The following is an 18,539-nucleotide window of genomic DNA, read 5'->3' on the forward strand; positions in this document are numbered from 1 at the left end:
AATTTTGATAAAATCTAATTTTTCTTTAGTTGCTTTTGCTCTTGGTGTTATATCTAAGAACCCGTTTTGAAAGTTCAGATCATGAAGATTTACCCCTATGTTTTTTTCTCAGACTTTTAGCTCTTATATTTAAGCCTTTGATCTATTTCTTCTTTTTTTTTAATTTTTTAAACATTTATTCATTTTTGAGAGACAAAGTGTGACCAGGCAATGGGCAGAGAGAGAGGGAGACACAGAATCTGAAACAGGCTCCAGGCTCTGAGCTGTCAGCACAGAGCCCAACACAGGGCTCAAACTCACGGACCACAAGATCATGACCTGAGCTGAAGTCAGATGCTTAACTGACTGAGCCACCCAGGGGCCCCAACAAATGATAGTTTTCAGTTTGGAAAGGTTTTACATCAGAGTCACTGCCTGAGATAGTTGTAGACGTTTAAATAAAATAGGGATAAAAAAAATCCCCTCTCTTATTTTTTGGGTTCATTTTAGAGATGTAATTTGCATGCCATCAAATTCTACCTCTTTGGTTTATGTGTATTCACAAGGTTGTACAGTTATCACCACTATTTAATTCAAAACATTTCATCACCCAAAAAAGACACCCTGCTCTATTAGCAGTCACTCCCAGCCTACCCTTTGTCTCCAACCCTTGGCAACCACTGGTCTATTTTGTATTTTTATAGATTTGCCCCAGTCTAGGCATTGCATACAAGTGGGGTCAGACAATGTGTGGTCTTTTGGAACTGGCTTGTAGTATTTTTTCAAAGTTCATCCATGTTGTAAGACATATTCGTACGCCATTCATTTTCCTGGCTAAATAATATTCCATTTTATAGCTATCTGCCATGTTTTGGTTATCCATTCTTCAGTTGTTGGAGATTTAGGTTGTTTTCACTTTTTGCCTGCTAAGAATAATGCCACTGTGAATACTTGTGTACAGGTGTTTTGTGCAGTTGTATGCTTTCAGTTTTCCTTCTATATACCTAGGAGTGGGATTCCTGGGTCCTATGATAACTCTTCTGTTCAGCTTTTTGAGGAACCACCAGAGCGTTTTACTGCCAAACTGCACCATTATCTTCTCCTTAGTAATATATGAGGGCTCCAATTTCTCTACATCCTTGCCAACCAACACTTGTTATCTTTTTTATTATAGTCATCCTAGTGGGGGTGAAGTAGGATCTCATTTGAATTTCTCACTAATGAATGGTATTGAGCATTTTCTCATATGATTATTGGTCATTTGTATATTTTCTTTGGTGAAATGTCTATTTAAAGCCTTTGTCCATTTTTAATTAGATTATTTGTCCTTATTATTGAGTTGTGTGTTCTGTGTTATGGATACTAGATCCTTATCAGATATATTCTTTGTGCTTTAAGGGCCATTCTTTTTTATATATGTATTTTTCCCTTTTTGAAATATGTATATTTTATATACATAGTATGTAATACATAATATATATGTTGAATTAAGGAATTGTAGCCGTGATGTGTTGAGCCAGGCATGTTGGTAGCACAATCTAACCGACAAAGGTAGGGAATACACTGGGTCATGTATTGTTCAGTAAGATTTATAGTGGTCTTTCTTGCCAGCTGTCATTAGGGGAAGTGAAAACTTCAGACAAGTGTCGGGGTAGAGTATGTATCTTTTAAGTCAGTTCTTTGGAGCATCTGAAAATTCGGAGCTGGGATAGAGAAGGAGGTATTGGAAAGCTAATAGTGTGCAATGAGAATTAACCAGTAAACTGAGAAGTAGAAGCTGAAAACCTGGGTTGAAATTCTGGTTCCTGCGTTATTAGTTTGATGACCTAGGGCGAATTATTTAATTTACTTGATTTTGAACCTCGTTCATTCATTGTTGCCTTTTTCTTTCCATATTCCACTTACAAATGACTTCTAAAACTGGCGCAGAATGAGAAGCACAGAGGATTACCTTTGTTCTGGACCTATCTTCTAATAATGCCATCTTCAGAACTATGTTTTATTTGTTTTGGTAGCCACATCACATTTGATTTATCCTTCTCTCCTTTTGTCAAGTACTGTTTTTCTTCACATTGTGTTCTTTAAAGATTTAATCAGCAGTGAAAACAGTTTAATAGCACTACATGTTGTTTTTTAAAGTCCATGCTGTCTTTGAAATCATAGAAGTGTGAGGTCAAGGCTGAGAATATGGTTTTGCAACAAGCCAAGAGAAGCATCTTTCTAAGGGGTTGAATATTAATGACTATCTCACTTTTTCAGCTTCCTGGGACAAAAGGTCTCTCCCACATGAGGTCTGTTTCTTTCTGTGGGTCTGCCTCTTTCCCTCTGTTTTTCTGGCTCAGCTTGTTGGCCTACTCTATAAGTCTTTTACTGTCCTTCGTAGCTTCTGCATAGAGTGTTTGGCCTCATTAAGTATATTTAGGCTTCCATTTCTCATAATCTCACTGTGCCCTACCTGTACTTCAGGGCTTCTTTATCTAAGTCTTCCCAGCTTCTTCTCCCAATGTTATCTCAGTTTCTCAAGCTGGATTTCTGAATGAGAGAGACTGGAGTATCTCTTTTTACATCAGGCACATCACTCACTGATTGGTGGCCACTTGATGGGTTGGCTGTCCTTGGTTAGGGGCCCACCTCTAACTGCCCAGTTAAGGCTGGTCAGTCAGTGTCAAGGGGTCCACACAGGACTTCTGTGGGGCTCTCCGGGGGAGATAGTTTGATTTGTTTATGTCTGTGGCTTTGGCAGGCCCTGGGATGGACATTTCCAGATAAAGTCACATGAAATATATGGGAAGGTTGGCTTTCAGTTTGGCTTGGCTATGCACGTTTTGGTGGAGAGTAGAGATAGGTTTCATTTGGTACACAAATAGGAGTTTTGGGGGCTTTCTACTAGAACTGGCAAGCCGGAAATGCAGACCAGAGGTCAGAAGAGTGGATGTTAGAATAATTTGAATATCTTCTGTGTGGAGGTTCGAGCCCTAAGCTTCCATGACATAGTTGAGTAAAGACGTACAGAGAGAGGAGAAGGCTGAGGACAATTCAAGATAGAAATATAAGGAAGAGAAGAGAAGCTCTACGGGAGAGATCGGCACGTAACCAGTTTACTTATTAACAACATGCTGTATGTGGTTTTTAAAGAGATCAATGAATCAAAAAATGTTTTTAAATTTCTCCAGAATTTTTAGTATAATTTTGCACTAATAATATTAACTTTGCTATATTTTTACCCCATCTCCCTTCCTCATAGGTAGAAGAAGAAATCCAGACTCTGTCTCAAGTGTTAGCAGCAAAAGAGAAGCATCTAGCAGAGATCAAACGGAAACTTGGGATCAATTCACTACAGGAACTAAAACAGAACATTGCCAAAGGCTGGCAGGATGTGACAGCAACATCTGCGTATGTCCCCTTGATCATACATTTTTCTAGAGAATGTAAAGGACACTTTTGCTCCTTTTGTCTGGGTAGGGGAACAGAAAGGGGCTGAGGGATGCTTCTGCGACTCTTCTTTATACTACACAGGGCACTTCCCCCTGCCCAGTTCTCAAGTGTACCTGAGTCTTCTCTAACTTTGGTCTTTCAGACTGTTCTAGGGGATAGAAAGAAAACCAGCCTCGTAGGTGAGTTGAAGAACTAACGTTTACGTTCCAAAAATGTTATATATTGACTTGCCAGAAATGCACCTATGTCACTTAGTCCTCAGAATACCCAAATAGGGTGGGTGGTGAGATAGCCCGAGAGAAGGAAACGGATCAGATAAGTTTTGAGGTCACAAAACTCAAAATGTAGGGGCAGCATTTGAACTCAGATTTGACCAAGTACAGAGCCAGTCTTCTTTTTACTTCCTCATAAGACTCTTGGCTCATCGTCTCTGATATGTGCTGGTGGCAGAGGCCCACCCCTTAATCTTCTTGTCTTTTTGATCACATACATTTTGATACGGCCTTGATCATGATGCAGTTTTGTTTCCTAGTGTAAGGAGGAGCCAGCTTCTGGTAACAGATTCTGAAGTATGTTCTATAAAATTTTTTTTATAAGTTTACTTAGTTATTTTTGAGAGAGAGTACATGTGCATGAGTGCAGGGCAGAAAGAGAAGGAGGGAGAAAGTCCCAAGCAGGCTTCATGTTATCAGCACAGAGCCCGATGCGGGGCTTGAACTCATAAACCAGGAGATCGTGACCTGAGTGGAGATCAAGAGTCGGACGCTTAACGGACTGAGTCACCCAGGCGCACCTGAAGTCTGTGTTCATCCATGCGCTGAGCTGGTTACCAGCAGCAGTGAGGCTGACTGCATCTTGACATGACAACACTAGGACACTAGGGTGTCTACCCCCTTTGGTCCACTTCCGACCCATATAAGTCCATATAAGATTCTTTGTGAATCACCATAAACTTTTTATTTTTAGTATTTTTTCTTGATGGGATAAGTAAAAATGCCTGAGCATCCCTGTCAATAACAGGAGGATCTTAACCTCTTTGTAGCTACCATATTAATTTAGTTTTGTTTGTCCTTCATTAATCCCTGGGTAGATGGGAAGAGGAAGGTGGTAAATGATAGCTTTATGCTATAGCAAATATCATACTTGAGTCATTTTAAGTATTCCGGCGAGAGTCCACAAGTCCTTATGTGGTAGCTCTGCAGATATGCAAAATTAAAAAAATTCTTTACGGCCATATAACTTACTTGGATAAAAAGTACCCAGGGACCTTACCTTGCTTCTGGTCCCTTTTTAGGGAATAAAGTTATAAAAGGCATGTGAGGAATTTGATTTCATTTTTGTTTGGCTTTAGTGGAAAAGAATAAGAGGTATAATTTCAGCCTCTGGCTCATTTTCAGCTTTTCTCTATGACTATTTTTACCCCTTACCCTGATTTCCTTGGCCCCGCCTTTATAGGCGTCTGTTTGGCTGTCCTAGGGCACTGCCGAAGATTGAGCCTGCATGATGGTTAACGATAAAACGATGTGATGATGTTGTCCTGGTGGTTATGAAGGATTTGGGATGTTCTAAAAACAATTTTTTTTTAAAAAGGTTTTTGAGAGCTCTCCAAGAGGTGGTGATCATTCTTTAAATTATTGCTATTAGAAAAGGTTAGCTTACCTTTTCTTTACTCTGTTCTTTTATAATTTAATATAGATACAAAAAGACCTCTGAAACCTTATCTCAAGCTGGACAGAAGGCATCCGCTGCTTTCTCATCTGTTGGATCGGTCATCACCAAAAAGCTGGAAGATGTAAAGTATGTCCTCATTTCTCCTTGCTCATTAAGTAGCTGAGGCAAATTAAAATATGTTGTGGTTGCATGTATTTCCTGACTTTGTGGATAATGCTGGATTCTCCTGTCTTCAAGTGAGGGAGGCCTCTCCAGGACCTGAAATATTGCCTCAGTTATTTTAGGCGTAGCCTTCTGGCTCTTAGGCATAGCGTTCAAAATAATCATCTTGCGAGTACTTTTAAGGTTGTTGGAAAATTCTGGTTGTGCATTTTTGTCCTTTTAGTCCTTCCTGATCATGCAGGGTAAGTATGTCTCTTGTGGTTGCAAGTTTGTGGTTGTGGGCCGAGCCTGTGGTCCTCCTGGCGACAGGTCCGGGAGTGCTGCCTGCACGCGTGGACCGAGACCGGCTTCAGTTCTGCGTGGTACACTGTTATACCGTGGTGCGATTACCACATGCTCATCCGTGTACTGGTTTGTACTAATGTGTAAGCTCTCTCTACATTCGTGCTTAGGCCCACATCTTGATATTGAGCTTTGCTTTTTGTTTTGCATTTATATTTCAGATGAGTCTGCAGAATTTTCCTGGCAGTTTTAATAAAACCACTTCACAGTGCTTTTGTGCATCCTCCCTGCTCCCCCCCCCCCCCCCCCCCCCCGCCATGTTGATTCAAATAGCACTGAAAGTGACAAACATGGTTTAAATTTGCTGTGCTTCTGTTGGCATGAAAGTGTTTTTGTTTTACTAACAAAACCCTCAGATTGCATGACTTTGTGTTTTTCATTTGTGGGGAATGTAGCTTTTACAACCAGAATTTTGTTGGTTGAATAAGTTTCGCAACCAATGTATATTTATTACGTACCCAAAAATCCAAATGACTTCTTGTATTTGAACCATCTTCATTCTAAGCATCTGTGTAATAAACATAGCTTACTGGCTTTCTTTTGACAATTTATGTACATCTCTGAGGTGCTCTCATGTCTTTCTATGCCAGCTTGATTGTCTAGACCTTTAGAGTCCAGTTTAAGCCTTACACGACTTTTAAAAAGTAGGTTATTCCATTGTTTTAGATTTACCAGAACCTGCTTTCTTTTTTAATGCTTACTGTGGCTTCTTACAGAATGCAAGCCTTTTCACATTCCTTTAGGTAAGGACAGCTTGAACCATCCCTGCAGCTGTAGCCGGTGTCTAAGACAAGTGTGCTTAATTAGACTTTATTATGCCACGTTGGATGGTTGTGTTCGTCCACTGCATACTTTTCTTGCGTTTGGAATATCTTTTTCCTTAGTGCATACCTATTTTTAAGGGAGGGTTTTTGTATACCGTGGGTAACGGATAAATTAAAAGAAGAATAATTGGACACTGTGGTTCAGGGATATGGAAATGATTTTGACATTTCTTACTTTTTTGTTGGTGGTGGTGGTCAAAAGAAGCAGCTCAACCATGGCATACAGAATTCCTCCCTTTTAATGTCTGACTTTGTTTGTTTTTGATGCTTTAATTTCTTTGGTGCTTTTGTAAGGATGTTGGAATTCTCCTTCACGTGGGTCCCATTATGCTTCTGTAATAGAGTGCACATGTACTGCCTCATGATGTCAGTCTTCCGTCTTCTACAGGTTACTCTGATCACTTTTTTTTTTTTCATTGTGGTAAAGTAGACATAAAATATACCCATTACTCTGCACTTTCCAGTATTTGTTTTACTAGCTTATAGTTTTTACTATTTTTTAAATTTCTTTACACTATACTCTTTGCATATGCAGGTAAGGAAATTTCATGGTTGCAAAAGGAAAAATAGCCTATTAGGCTAAAAACAAACAAACAAACAATCAACCACACACACATTAAAAAGATGTCAGCCCAAACCATGTCTTATAGACGGAATCTTTGTGATGCTGAGCAAACCTCTTCTCTGTCTCCCATACAGACTGTTTATCCAATGAATAGAGAAAACTAAGTTGGAGAAAGGTCTTTAGAGTGTAAGCAGGAAAGACAACATGGTCTGCTGCTTCCATTTCTGTTCTTCTAGTGCGAATTATGTTCTCAGTCACTTGCTGTAGTCTAGCTGTTTGTCTGCTTAAGTAAGGAAACTTAAACTTATCGCTGAGGCCTTTCTGGCCTAGTGACACTTGGCCCAGGAAGTCAGAGCCAACCATAGGGATAAGAAGATCAAGAAATAGGTGGTTTTGTATTTTTGGTATTCAATTAAAAATGGCCTCAGTGCTTTAGGCAGCTGTTAAGACCACTTTATCCACAGTCGTTTGAGTTGTGTGAATATGTATTCAGTCACAGGATCCACTCTGCTCCTGTTAGACTGCATTTTGTGGACAGGCCCACGGAATATAACCATACATCAGATATGGCTCTCATACTGAAAGACCTTACAATCTTTGAGTGGATGGAGTAGGGGAAGGGGGTTGGGACTAGGAATAAGTTAAGGTGGAAGAGCCCTGTTAACCCTGGATTATATAACAATGTTAGATGTGATAGAAATAAAAATATAAAAATATTTTTGTACGTGCTGTTGGGGAATGTTTCATCAGTACACGTCCCTGTTCTTTCTCTGTAGTTTTAAGATTAAGCAAATTCACATAAGATGGCTCAGTATGTGCTGTCTTATTAATTGACCAGGAACAGATTAGGTATTGACACTCTTTTCTAGCTCCTTATACAGTCAACATTTTTATTTCATTTAAAAACTATAATTGAGATTACACTCTGCCATTTTTAGTCCTGTTTCTAATAATATATTGTGTATCCATACGTGGAAGTTTAAGTAAGACTTTTGATTAAAACCTGGAAATGAGAGATACAAGATTATTTTCTGAAAGCTAAATTTTATAAGTCTCACGGATTAAAAGTTGGCTAAAGTCACTTAAATTTCTCGGCCAAGAAGCCCTGATTGTGATCTGATTTCGTGTGTTCACATGTAAAAATATATGAGAACATATAAAATAGAAACACATAAAAACGTACATAATAGAAAACCTGTATGAAGAAAAACCGCATCTTTTAGATCAGTGAGTCACGGTGGCAAAGACTGGCCCAAAAACTGTCCAAGGAGAGGAAGCTTGGAAAGTAGATTTTGAGGGTTTCAGTCCCAGCAGCAAGGCCTTTGCTCCCATGGAGACGATGTGAGAGGCCTCTTTTGCCAAGTGCTTGAAATAGTTGCTTAATCCTGTCAACCTCCCTTTGTTTTGAGTCCCTGTGTACCCAGCAAGCTTGTGGCAATGATTTCACTCTCGGACAGAATTGTGGTTGATTTGCTGACATGAATTGTTAGACCCTGCAACAGTTTTTAGGTCACATTGTCAATTAATCAATTGGTACTTGGGATTTAGATATGTTCCTTACACCCCAGGTGGGTGTGCAAGGAGGAGGAAGTGGAGGAGAAAAGAGAGAGATCGGTTTTTAGTCCCCTGAGAATTAGGTGTCTGTGACAGCTGGGTCGAGGGCCAGATGTGGGACATGGTAATGAGAACTATCGGGGGAAGCTCTTTAGGGACAGCCAGCCTTTCCCCTCAGGTGTTGTGTTCATATCCACCCATCTCATATTTGCTCATTGTCTATACATATGTGTTGAGCATTGATTCATGCCTTTAAGTTTTTGAGAGGAACTTTGGAATTTTTTTGAGAGAAACCCTTCTCATTTTCCTTGGTGCCAGTGTTAAACATCAATTTCAGTGTTACTAATAGTATAGTATAGTAATTCAGCAGCTTCATTAGTCAAGAATTTTGATATATTTAAGAGGAAGTGCTAATTAACTTTGCTTTTATTTCCGAAGGAAGTTTCTCCTGTTTACGTGTGTATTTCTTCATATAAATCTCTAGATATCCTTTTTTGTTTGTTTGGGACTCATTAAGGTTATTCCAGACCATTCTGTTCTGCTGAAAATTTTCACCCCTTAACGGGAACAGAAGTGATGTCTTCTCTTTCAGAGAGTACTTTTCGATTAGAATTTGAAAAGCTTTATTGAACTTTTCTACCTTTCATGCCCATATTTCCTGATTTTAGTTACAAGTTTTTGTTCATTCATGCTTTCATTCAGAAGTATTTATTGAACGCTAACCATGTGCCAGACCTTGGTCCAGACTGTGTGGTCCGAGACCAACTGAAATAACAACTGGGTGCAATGCAAACGTTTTAAAGACTGCAATGTAATATGAAATAAATGTTAATGTGTGTTTCTGTTAAAGTCATCTGTGGTAATAATAATGGTGAATAATTATGTCCCAGGCAAGGCTCTATATAGTCCCTCCGAAGTAAGTGCTGTTATTGTTTTGATTTTGCAGAGGAGGAAACTGAACCATAGAGAGGTTAAGTGACTCCCCCCAAGATCACACAGCTAAGTGGCTGAAGCCCAAGCTTTGAACCCAGACAGCACCTGTATTCTTCTCTGCATTGTTCTGCCTCCCCAGAGTGATCAAGGTTTAAGAATAGGCCCCTCCAGGCACTGGCCAGCAGTTACTTTGGCTTATCACTTACAGTCAAGAAATTATTGTGAGGGCACAATGGAAAAATAATACATAGATAGCTCTCAAAAGCGTGTCTGGCACCTAGTAAGCATTCAAACATGCTAACCATTAACTCTTTCTTTTTTTTCTCTGTGTAGTACCTACCACTTCCTTTCTTCTCTTTCCTCCCTTTATGTCTCCCCTCTTATTGTGATTGGGGATGAAAAGATCAAGGAACTGTGTAAGAAACCAGGAAAATTTTAAAAATCAATTCAGCTTTTTAAAAGAATGACTTTTTTTTTTTTTTTTAACACATATTTTTTTATCTTAGAGAGACAGAGAGAGAGCACAAGGGGAAAGGGCAGAGAGAGAAGGAGACGCAGAATCCGAAGCAGGCTCCAGGCTCTGAGCTGTTGGTACAGAGCCTGACATGCGGCTCAAACTCACAAAATGCGAGATCATGACCTGAGTCAAAGTCGGACGCTTAACTGACTGAGCCACCCAGGTGCCCCAAAAGAATAACTTTTTAAAAAAATGTTTACTTATTTTCAGACGGAGACTGCTGTATTTCCAGGATTATTGTTTTCTCTTATTTGCCTTATTTGTGAGTTTCCCCTTTCTTCCTGGTACCTCCTTACATTAATGTTCCACTCCCATCCCTTACCTAATCAGGGGAGACCCCTTGATTACACACAGGCATAGCTCTGCACTGACTTCTTGTTTTCATTCTCCATCCCCTGATAATTTGGGGCGATGTTTACTATTCAGTTTTTCAACTCTCATCACCTTGGTTTATTTCTTATGTAGGATAATCCTGAAGTAATTTGTGCCCTGGATGTTGAATTTACAGTCAACTTGATGTATTTAGAATTCATTTTATGATCATTTCTTCCACTTTGCCTTTGACTTGTTTCCTCTTAACTAGCTTGTGTGCTGGTTCAAGGGGGCACAGAACCCAGAAAATGACCATTGGAAGGAATGAGTTTTCAGTGGGTGTTTAGGGACAGTGGCTACAATTAGCTATGGATTTCTGAAATTTGCACTTTACGTATTTCCTCATTTTGTTGATACTATTGAATTCATTCAGGGAGTCCCACGAACAAGCAGTTTATCATACATCCAAGCCATCACTCCCCTTCTTTTGCCAGAATTTGGTAATTCTGCCAAAATGAATGTTCTAGTGAAGAGTCTTGGTTATGAGGAACAAAAAATTAGGTAAACCAGCTTCCCTAAGAAGGAGAATGTGTCGCATAGAAAGTTCTTTTGGAATCTGAGGAGAAGAAAGGTAGCAAGCCCTTTCCCCCTCCCAGACTAGTCCTGCTGGTTGGAAAGCTAGTAAAATCAAGGTTGCTTCCAGAAGCCAAGGAAATTGCTGTTCCTCTCTCACCCTGCCCTCTTCCTTGCGTAGTCATCTCGGCTTCCTTTCTTCTACCTCTCCGTGCACTATATTCAGTCCTTTCTTGGGGAACTGGCTGCTTCTGCATTCTTGCAGCCTGTACCTCCTCGTCCCATGAAAGGCCTTCCTCAATGTCTAAGCCCACATAACTTTTTAGCTCATGTACCTAGCCATTAACCAGTAGTTTAGTGTACAAAATCCCAGGATAAGAATCTTAATTGTCCTCTTTTTTTGTTTTTTCTTTCTTTTCATTCACTCCAAACAGTTTGCAGATTACCAGATTAGTTGTGGTGGGTGGAGTTCTACTGATCCAGTTATCATTACTGATGATGATGGAAGGGGGCTGTGGAAATGTGATTAGACAGCCTCTTTAGAAGGCTCTAAACTAGTGTAAATGATTGTAATTAATAGCAATTAATAGTATTGTAAACTAAGAAGGATGATTTTTATGAATCTCTATCCTTCAGGTATGGATCTAGCCCACTGCAATAGATTAAGCAGGAAAAGCATTAGCCAATTCTCCTAGAATGTAGTCTTGTACCCAAGGTATCTACCACTGTTATAGTATAGAGAGAATGGTGAGCTGCCTGGATTGTTTCCTGTGTTACATATGACATTAAGTATGAAGATGTCCAGATACTTTACTGATTATTTTGACTATGTGAACTGCCAGTGTATTTTGATTTATATCTAGATCATACTTCATGTCACTACATATTAGTGCAAAACTAGATTTGGGAGCTACTCTTAAAACACAGTCATGTGTAACAACTGATTTTTTGAGAAAACTTAAATCACACATGCAATATTCAAATATAATTAAGAATACCTTGGACTGTCCAGCTTACCTGAAGGAAAGATTTCCTACCAAAGCGGCTCTGCCAGTGATCAAAATACTGTAAGCATAGTAATCCTATCAGCAATTTACAGTGACTTTGTGAGCCCACGAATTAAAGTGCTTTCATCTTGCGAGGTGGTCTCTATGGGAGATGGCTGAGAGTAGATAACCTTGAGCCTGAACGGTCGGTAAACTGCATTGCCTTTGAGAAAGAAGTTGGTGCTAGTAAAACAAAGGGCCAAAAATGACCATTAAGAACATTTAGTTCATTGGGCTGAAGTATAAGTGTCTCTTATTAGAAAATTGATACTACTAAGGAGTAATCTCTAAATCACTTTCAGTTGTCAAATAGGTGATTTATTTTGAAGCCTTCCTGTTTTGGTCTGGTCACAAATATGTGGGAGAAAGGCAGCCGCTGGCGCCCTTCACCAGCCTCACTTGTGCGTGTGTGTATCTGTATGTGTGCTTCGTTTTTTGAGGGGAGGCGGTGAACATTGAATCAGGAGTCCCAAAGACCCAGGTTCCATCCTACTGTGACCTTGGGTAAATCACTTAACTTCTGAGCCTCGGTGCTTGATGCCCCATAGATACAGGTGAAAAGCACCGTAGAATTTTCAGAGTGCTATAAAAGTGCAAGGTTGAATTATTAGCTCTGTCAACTACATGGGTTAAATTGGCTCATGAACGGGCGTCTGGCTGGCTCAGTTGGAGCGTGCGACTCTTGATCTTGGGGTCCTGAGTTCGAGCCCCACGTTGGGCGTAGAGATTATTTAAATAAATAACTTAGAAGAACAATAAAAAATTGAATCAAAAATAATTTGCTCATGAATACAAGTGCATTGGAATAATTTTTATCCCCTCCACCTCAAAAAGTAGATAAATCTTCATGGTGCCAAAAGAATGAGCCCCTAGAAAGCTGCGTTTTATAATGTCTAATCACGATACTAACTTCATGTCTATCTCTTTTTAATGCTGCCTCTTAGTATCCGCTCCATTCAACATTCAATTAGCATGCCTGCTATGAGGTAAAGTATTTTATTTTTACAAAATGTAGCTGATCTTGCTCTTTCTTATTCTTTATTTCAATGTGTAACTTGAACTGTTCTGAAGCGGGGAGCTAGGATTCTGCTCTAAACAAGCTGCGTGTTTAACGCTGTATCAGTTTTCAGTTGCTCCTTCTATAATGTTAAGGTGGGTGCAAGTGATCCAATAAAGGTTTGTGATTTAAAAAAAAGAGTTATTGTTTCTACTTTATTTTGTAAACCTATTAAATTGCTTCACATTTTAAATCTGCTTAACTGTAAAAGTGAACACTACCCATCTAATAAAGCTCTTCATAGGTAACAGCTGTCCCACCACCTCTGTCTGCTAAAGCTACTCGGCTTTCCAACCTCCCTATTTCCACTTCCCTCATCCTATTCTGACATTTGGAGCCAACTGTGATTCAGTTCTGCCATCCTCTTCCATCAGGAAACAACGTGCAAGCGGTGCATGTTTCTGTCTCATTAACCTCTCCAGAGAGGCAGGGGATTTTTAACAACACATGCTTGGCTTAACCTTTAGTATACATCAGAACTACCTGGAGAGCTTGTTAAACCCCCTGCTTGCTGAACCCCGCCCCCTCTGGTTTCTGATTTCTATAGGCTTGAGGTGGGAACCGAGAACTTGCATTGCCCACGACTTCCCAAGAGCTATGGATGCCTCTGGGGGACTACCCCTTGGGCCTGGTTGCCCATCACCACTGTGGAAAGGAGAGAACCCCTTGTTCCCTTCTTCACCTTTTTCATCTATGTAATAGGAAGGATATTTGAGGTCAGGTGGATAGTTTAAAAGCTTCGGAAACCCAGACGTGAGTGACATAGGTTCTGTGATCCTCGTTGATTAATATGGATGAGTGTGAAGACATGGGAGAGGCTTTCCGTGGGCTCAGAGTGCTCTGTCAGTTGGGGCAGCTTTGTGATGTAGGCAAAACCACATTTCTGTGCTTCTTCCTTCCTTTTGGTCTCTCTTTCCTCATCTCTACTGCTGCTCCCTGGGAACCAGGATCCCTGTTGTGGAAACTCATGTGGTCTGCTTGTCCTGCTTGGTGATGGGGGTTCATGTAGGACCCTTTGCCAGGCAATATGTGAATTTAAACACGAGTTTTAGAGTATAGCTACCTTAACCAAAATTAAACTGATCTAAGGGTGGCACACTTAGATGGTTAGAGAAGTGACAGAATTCGTGTTTTACCGACTTTGTTCCTTCTCCTCACACATGTACTTGACTACATCTATATCATGTATATCTGAGACAGGCTGTTTGTGGAACTGAAGGCATTGTTGTAGAAATCTTAGACCAGAATTTCATCATCTTACCTAATAATACATATTTGCCTCTATGCCTGCACAGACATACACAGCTAAATCTGTTTCTTTGCTGATTGAGAATAACCGTGAAGAGGAATACAATCAACTAATGATGTTTCAAAATCAGTGAGTTTTTTTCAGTGTTTGTAATTTTACTGTTTTTCTTTCTCTTCCATAGAAACTCCCCAACTTTCAAATCATTTGAAGAAAAAGTTGAAAACTTAAAGGCAAGTAGAGATGAATAGAATCTTAGTGATGTCTTACTTGGTGCCTTAATTTTTTTTGCTGTGGGTAAATTATTCACATTACTCTTTCTTTCTAAAAATATTTAGAGCCTTGATGACTTTATTCTTTACATTATTATAGGTGATATGTACTCTTTTAATCAATGTTTTGAGTGTATGTTGTAGCATGGTAGATGCTAAACGCTAAAAGGAAATGTGTAATTTAAAAAGCCAGTAGTACTTGAGAAGTGTGTACTGCTCCAATACATTTAAAATTGAACAAAATTTAATATAAATTTTATTGTAGAAAATTAGCAACAACATCGAAAAGCCCAAAAAAAACACACAAAAGTTGGTCCTGTCACCCGGAGTCAGTGATATGTATGTAGTTGGCCTATAATGTTAATGCTTTAAGAAGGAATTAACCAGATACAACATAAACATTTTCCTTTATCATTAAATATTCTTCCTCAGTATTATGTTCAATGGATGTTTACATGTACCTTGTGACAGATATTGATTGTTCAATCCTCAGTCATTAGACATTTGTATTATGATGGTGATCACTATTGATGATTCACTGTTTTATTTTTTGATTGCTTTGATTACAGTGAAGGTGGGCATTTTCAGTGATTATTTTTATTAATTTATAAATTATATTTTCAAAATTATGTTCAAAACTATAAAATTATTAACTCTTAGGATCACAAGTGACCAGAAAGGTTGTCTGGTTCCTGACCAGTTCCCAGCCTTCTCTTCAGTTTGGGCAAAGCAGTGTTTCATTTCTTCCTAAACAAATCCTGATAATTAACTGTGGGTATTTTTTAAGGATTAAAATTATTATCTTAAGCGTTTTATATAAATCTGCTTAAAAACAAATATTCAGATTTAGTCTTTCATAATTGTAACCGAGTTACTTATTTTTATTTATCTTTTTTTTAATTTTTTTTTTACGTTTATTTATTTTTGAGACAGAGAGAGACAGAGCATGAACGGGGGAGGGTCAGAGAGAGAGAGAGGGAGACACAGAATCTGAAACAGGCTCCAGGCTCTGAGCTGTCAGCACAGAGCCTGACGCGGGGCTCGAACTCACGGACCGTGAGATCATGACCTGAGCCGAAGTCGGACGCTTAACTGACTGAGCCACCCAGGCGCCCCTGAGTTACTTATTTTTAAATGCATCTTTTTTAAATTACAGAGGCAGGGGCTACTTATGGAAAGGAACCCAAACACTGTAGTGTGGTTTGGGTCTTTTTTTCTTGCCCATACAGACACTAATACACACCTTTTCTGTTTCCACATAAATGTATAAACATTTTGCAGATATGAATCACAACTGCACACACAGTCCTATAACTTGTTCATCCAGCCCCCACTAGCATATGTGCTGTATGATCCCACAAACACAAGGACCTGTTCTTACTCACTCATGCTTCTCAAGGGCCTGGATTAGTCCTTGGCACATTGATGCTACTTAATACATATTTGATGAGCAACAAGCATATCCTAGTCATTCTTCTAGGTCAGTAGGAGACCTGCTTTATTCTTTTTAATGCCTAGTCATGTGTTTGCAATTAAACTGTACATTACAGGAAGTCAGTTGTCACTATTTAGGATTATCTTGAGTCTCTCCTTGAAATCTGCCTTAAGCATTAGTTTTTGAAATGATGGGTTGGAAAAAACAGATAGCTGTATTCTTTAGACACTGAAGAGGACTAGAAACTTCCAGGTCATTTACTATATATTCTGCCTCTGAGTGTATTTAGATTCTATAAATTGTGGTGAAACTTGCTTTTGAAACATGACTAGGCACCATTCAGATAAAAACATGTAATTTTTAGAAGTATAGTATAGGAAACAGCTATCCCCCCAAAAGCTGTAAAATATAGTTGTACACTTGGGATGTAATTTTGCTAAATTACCTTTATGTTCAATTAAATATTGGGTCTACATGTACTTATGTTTAGATTTTGGATTGGTTCATTTATCTCTGATAATTGAGCATTTGCCATGTGCCAGATGATGAATGGTAGGCCCTGGAGATACCCCAGTGAGCAAGAGAGATACAGACCCTTTCTGCAAGATGTGTAGGCAATTAAATGGCCATTGAAAATAAAGTGAGTGGGGGCACCTGGTTGGCTTAGTCAGTTAAGCGTCCAACTTCAGCTCAGGTCATGATCTCACGGTTTGTGAGCTTGAGCCCCGAGTGAGGCTCAGAGCCTGGAGCCTGCTTTGGATTCTGTGTCTCCCTCTCTCTCTCTGCCCTTCCCCTGCTTTTGCTCTCTCTCTCTCTCAAAAATAAATAAACATTAAAAAAAAAAAAAACAAAACAGCAAAAAGTAAGGTAAGGCTCCATGACGGGGAGACTTGGGGATGCAGAAACATCTGACCTAGCTTAGGAAGGAAGGTAAGAGAGGGTTTCTTACAGGACAAGATAATATAAATGGAGGCCTTTAGGTTGAGGAGAATGTTTTAAAAGCTTTGACACCTTTTTGAGGAATACCAGGCATTTTGCTGTGCTGTAGGGTAGTGGGCAGGAGATAAAGCTCGAGTGATGGGTAGGCTGCACTAAAGAATTTGGACTTAGGGCAATGAGAAGCTTCTGAAGGATTTTAAACAATGTGGGTGGTGTATTCTGTGCATTTTAGAAAGATCACTGGTGCCCTGCAGATCTAAGGAGATCTGGAGTCAGGGAGACTGGTTAGGAGGAAGGAGTTGTAATCCAGGCCAAAGATGGCGGTGGAGTGAATTAAGGTAGTGCTGACGGGACAGAGTTGAGAGATATTTAGAATTTAGAAATGACAGCCAAAAAGTTAGTGACTGATTGGATGTGGAACAAGATGGAGCAGGATCAAGGATGACTCCCAGGTGTCTGGCCAAGACAGCTAGGTGAGTGCTACAGTTATGTAAAGTCTTAAGAATAGAGAAGGAACCAGTTGTGGAGGGAGGTGTTCAATGTTAGACATGTGTAAGGGTCTTAGTATTTTCCTATAATTAAGACATGTGTTTTAATAAATTTAACAAATATACAGTGGACATAAGCTGTGCAGATTTTTCAGACAATTCAGAGATTATGGATGGGAGACCAAAAAGAAGGAGAGAAAATTTCAACAAGATTCCAGCCGATAATGTGTCTGTGGCTAGTCGGTTAAGATTGAGCTAAGAGCGGGGCGCCTGGGTGGCGCAGTCGGTTAAGCGTCCGGCTTCAGCCAGGTCACGATCTCGCGGTCCGTGAGTTCGAGCCCCGCGTCAGGCTCTGGGCTGATGGCTCGGAGCCTGGAGCCTGTTTCCGATTCTGTGTCTCCCTCTCTCTCTGCCCCTCCCCCGTTCATGCTCTGTCTCTCTCTGTCCCAAAAATAAATAAAAAACGTTGAAAAAAAAAAATTAAAAAAAAAAAGATTGAGCTAAGAGCAAGTCAAGTTAAACCTATGAGTTTCATTGTTGGTTGACTGTTTTTTTTTTTTTTAATTAAAAAAAATTTTTTTTTTTAATTTATTTTTGAGAGAGAGAGAGAGTACTAGTGGGGTAGGGGCAGAGAGAGAGGGAGACACAGAATTGGAAGCAGGCTCTAAGCTGTCAGCACAGAGACCGACGCGGGACTTGAGAACATGACCTGAGCCGAGGTTGGATGATTAACCGACTGAGCCACCCAGGCACCCCTGTTGACTGGTTTCTTAATGTTAGTCAGCTGTCTTGCTGGTCATTAAGGATGTAACAGAGAGAGCATAGATACATCAGTGTTATTAAGGATGAAGTGACATCATAAAGGTTTGGAAAAACATAAAGTATTATCCAAATGTATGGTAGACCTCTTCATGCAGACAAATGTTTATTGACAAGATCAGGCCAGATCAATTGGAGTAATGCTCCACAAACTTTAACTTGTCAAGAAGCACCTGGAGATCTTTGTAGCTGGAGGCGGGGAGGTTGGTCTGAGACTCTTCCTAACAAGCTCCCAGGTGTCGCGGAGTCAGTCTGTGTGTTATGATTAAAGCACACCGTAAGTAGCACTGGGTTAGAAAGTTTACACCATAAGTGGGGGGGGAAAAAAAATATATATATATATTTCTTTCCTTTGTTGTATTTAGTATTT

The 18,539-nt window shown here is 39.7% G+C and overlaps 1 protein-coding gene across 4 annotated transcripts in view; it reads left to right on the top strand.

Annotated features, from left to right (window-relative positions):
- The window catches only part of TPD52 (tumor protein D52), a 109,881-nt gene that overhangs the window by 88,216 nt on the left and 3,126 nt on the right, over nt 1-18,539 (top strand). For all 4 annotated transcript variants that reach the window (XM_049633618.1, XM_049633617.1, XM_049633616.1 and 1 more), the window contains exons 3-5: nt 3,224-3,372; nt 5,110-5,211; nt 14,401-14,449. In XM_049633618.1, the coding sequence (XP_049489575.1) occupies nt 3,224-3,372; nt 5,110-5,211; nt 14,401-14,449 (300 nt within the window). The remainder of the gene's footprint in view (nt 1-3,223; nt 3,373-5,109; nt 5,212-14,400; nt 14,450-18,539) is intronic.

This window comes from Panthera uncia, chromosome F2 (assembly GCF_023721935.1).
Source record: "Panthera uncia isolate 11264 chromosome F2, Puncia_PCG_1.0, whole genome shotgun sequence".
Classification (NCBI taxonomy): Eukaryota; Metazoa; Chordata; class Mammalia; order Carnivora; family Felidae; genus Panthera; species Panthera uncia.